The sequence below is a fragment of the Echinops telfairi genome, unplaced genomic scaffold, assembly GCF_000313985.2.
Source record: "Echinops telfairi isolate 266 unplaced genomic scaffold, ASM31398v2 ScPeMD7_19;HRSCAF=73, whole genome shotgun sequence".
Lineage (NCBI taxonomy): Eukaryota > Metazoa > Chordata > Mammalia > Afrosoricida > Tenrecidae > Echinops > Echinops telfairi.
This window is the reverse complement of record NW_022103916.1, coordinates 5,047,169-5,049,803: the sequence shown is the minus strand read 5'-3', so window position 1 is coordinate 5,049,803 and position 2,635 is coordinate 5,047,169. Positions and strand designations below refer to the sequence as shown.

The window sequence follows — 2,635 nt, the reverse complement described above, 5'->3', positions numbered from 1 at the left end:
GTGCCGCGTATAGGCAGAGGGAACTGCAAAGGCCGAGTGGGGGTGGGAATGAACTTGTCTATTTCCCTAGGTTTCCATATTACTAGAGCCGAAAGTGAGGCAGAGTGGTGGGCAGTAGGGTAGATTGGGAAAGGTCTTTGGTATATATATATATCCCTTTGTGTCTAGTCGATCATAACTCATAGCCACCGTATAGGACAGAATAGAACTTCCCCATAGGGTTTCCAAGGCTGTAAATCTTCACAGAAGCCAACTGCCATTGCTTCCCATGGAGCAGCTGGTGGGTTGGAACCCCTTCTGGTTAGCAGTCCAGTGTTTAACCACTGCACCACCAGGGTTCCTCTTTGGTGTACCATCCAAGTAAAAGGGATGTGTAGTAGTGTGGGCAAGCAGTGATAGTGGCTTGGATCAGGATGGTGTCAGTGGTGGTAATGAGAAGAAGGTAGGTTCTGGAGAGAAATACAGACCATTTCAGTGTAATAAAGCAAGCGCCATGGTAGAGGTTTGGGGGTTCAGAAAAACAGTGATGCCTGAGCTGCAAGTAAGCCAAGAGAAGAAAGTGGGAAGGACATTCCAGACTAGAGGGTTGCATAAGGAAAAACTTGGGGTCAAAAGGTGTTCAACTTTACTTCCAGAAATTTGGTACTACCAGAGCGTAAAGTTGAAGAAAAGATGGCCATCAGTCCTCTGGCTGGGAATCCTGAAGCTTCTCCTGTAGGTTGTGGGTTGCCAAGAGGTTTACACATGTGAATGCTGTAGATAAATATGCTAACATTGGCTATAGCATGAAGGATTAATTTAATAGGGCCAGACAGGACACAGTGATACTAGGATATGTTTGTAGAAAAAGGGTGCCTGGACCATTGCAGTAGCCTCTTCCCCATTGGACTGCTAGCAGTCAGAAGGAGCCAGTTAAATCCTAAGCCAAATCAAGTCCCTCTTCTGCTCAAAACCCTCCTGAGGCTCCTCTCTCAGAGCAAAAACCAAAGGCCCCAGCCTGATCTAGAATACCCTCCTCCATCTCTAGTCCCTGCCACTTCTCTGACCTTGTCTTCTACCACTTTGTCCGTCACATTTCACTTCAGCATGGTGATGCGGCCCCTGATGGCCTGCCTGGTGTCTTCTCTCCCCAGAAGTGTGAGAACTTCTTGCCGCCTGAGTTCCGGTCCTTCGCTGTCGACCCCCAGATCACATCTCTGGATGTATTACAGCATATCCTCATCCGAGCTTTTGACTTAAACGGGTGAGTGAGGGGAGGCTGGGATTGGCTAGTGGGGCTACCCACCTCTATATTTTGTTTGGTAGAGGTTTTATTATTATTTATTCCGTTTACTCCATTTATTAGATAAAGAACCAATTCTTCCACTTACAAAAATGTAAGGCAAATTGATAATGGCCAAAGTTTTGGGACAGCATATTGTGTTGGTACCATTCAAGTAAAAAACAAAGGAACATGACACTTAAAAATATATTCTTTTACCACTAAGAAATAGTATCTATGCTATGAACAAAAACTTAGACACCATATAAATGTAAGACATAGCCCTATAAGCCCATCAGTCAAAAACTGCCTCCTTTAATAAGCCGGGGCTGTTGGTTTTGTATATATGTGTGTGTTTGGGGTGAGGAGATTAAAGTATGATAATAAAAATTTTCCATTTTAACCATTTTTAAGTGTACAATTCAATGACATTAATTATATTCACTATGTTGGGCAACCACTTATTATTCTCTATTTCCAAAAGTCTTTCCTCACACCAAACAGAAACTCAGTACCCCTTCAGCAATACCGCCCCATCCTGCCTTTCCCCCAGCCCTTGGTAGTCACTGATAAACTCTGGTCTCCATGCATTTCTCTATTCTAGATATTTGGTGTAAGTGGGATCATACAATATTTGCCCTTTGGGCTCTGACTTTACTTAATGATCTTTTCAAGAATCATCCATGCCGTGGCATGTATCTGGATTTCATTTCTCTCCGTGGCTGAGTAGGATTCCGTTGAATGGCTAGACCACATTTGTTTATCTGTTCATCTGTTGATAGACACTTGGATTGTTTCTGCCTTTTGGCGATTTTGAATAGTGCTTCAATGAACATTGGCATATTTTCGGTAGGACCTTTGTTTGTTATGGTGAAAAGCCACAGATGCATATCATGGGGCACTTGGGGAAGTTGAGTCATAGGGTGAAGGAGTCGTGGTTGTACAGCAGTTAGGCGCTCAGCTGCTAACCAAAAGGTTGGCGGTTTGAAGTCACCCAGTAGCTCCGTTGGAGAAAGGCCTGGCGATCTGCTTCTGTGAAGCTGGATGAAAATCAAGAAAACCCTATGGAGCAGTTCACTTGGGGCTACTCTTGAGTTGGAATAGACTTGATGGCATTCAGCAATAGGTTAAATTCTTAGTGGCCTTGCTGGTTAAGGGTATATACTTTTTAAAATGTCAGCAGATATTTCCAAAATACCTTCCCAACAAGTTTTACCAGTATGGTTATCACTATAGCATTATGTTTTAATATCTTCCTCCTTTACTTAAAAATTCTTGTAAAACATAATTTTTTTTCTGTTTTACAAAAAGGAACAAAACTTTTGGCATTTTAAGAATGTCCTTGTCTCATGGGAAGGTAGCAACGATGAAACA

General features: G+C 42.8%; 1 protein-coding gene across 1 annotated transcript in view; it reads left to right on the top strand.

Annotated features, from left to right (window-relative positions):
• Positions 1 to 2,635, top strand: part of TBC1D25 (TBC1 domain family member 25) — a 25,945-nt gene that overhangs the window by 816 nt on the left and 22,494 nt on the right. The window contains exon 2 of the mRNA XM_004713174.3: positions 1,134 to 1,243. Coding sequence (XP_004713231.1) covers positions 1,134 to 1,243 — 110 coding nt within the window. The remainder of the gene's footprint in view (positions 1 to 1,133; positions 1,244 to 2,635) is intronic.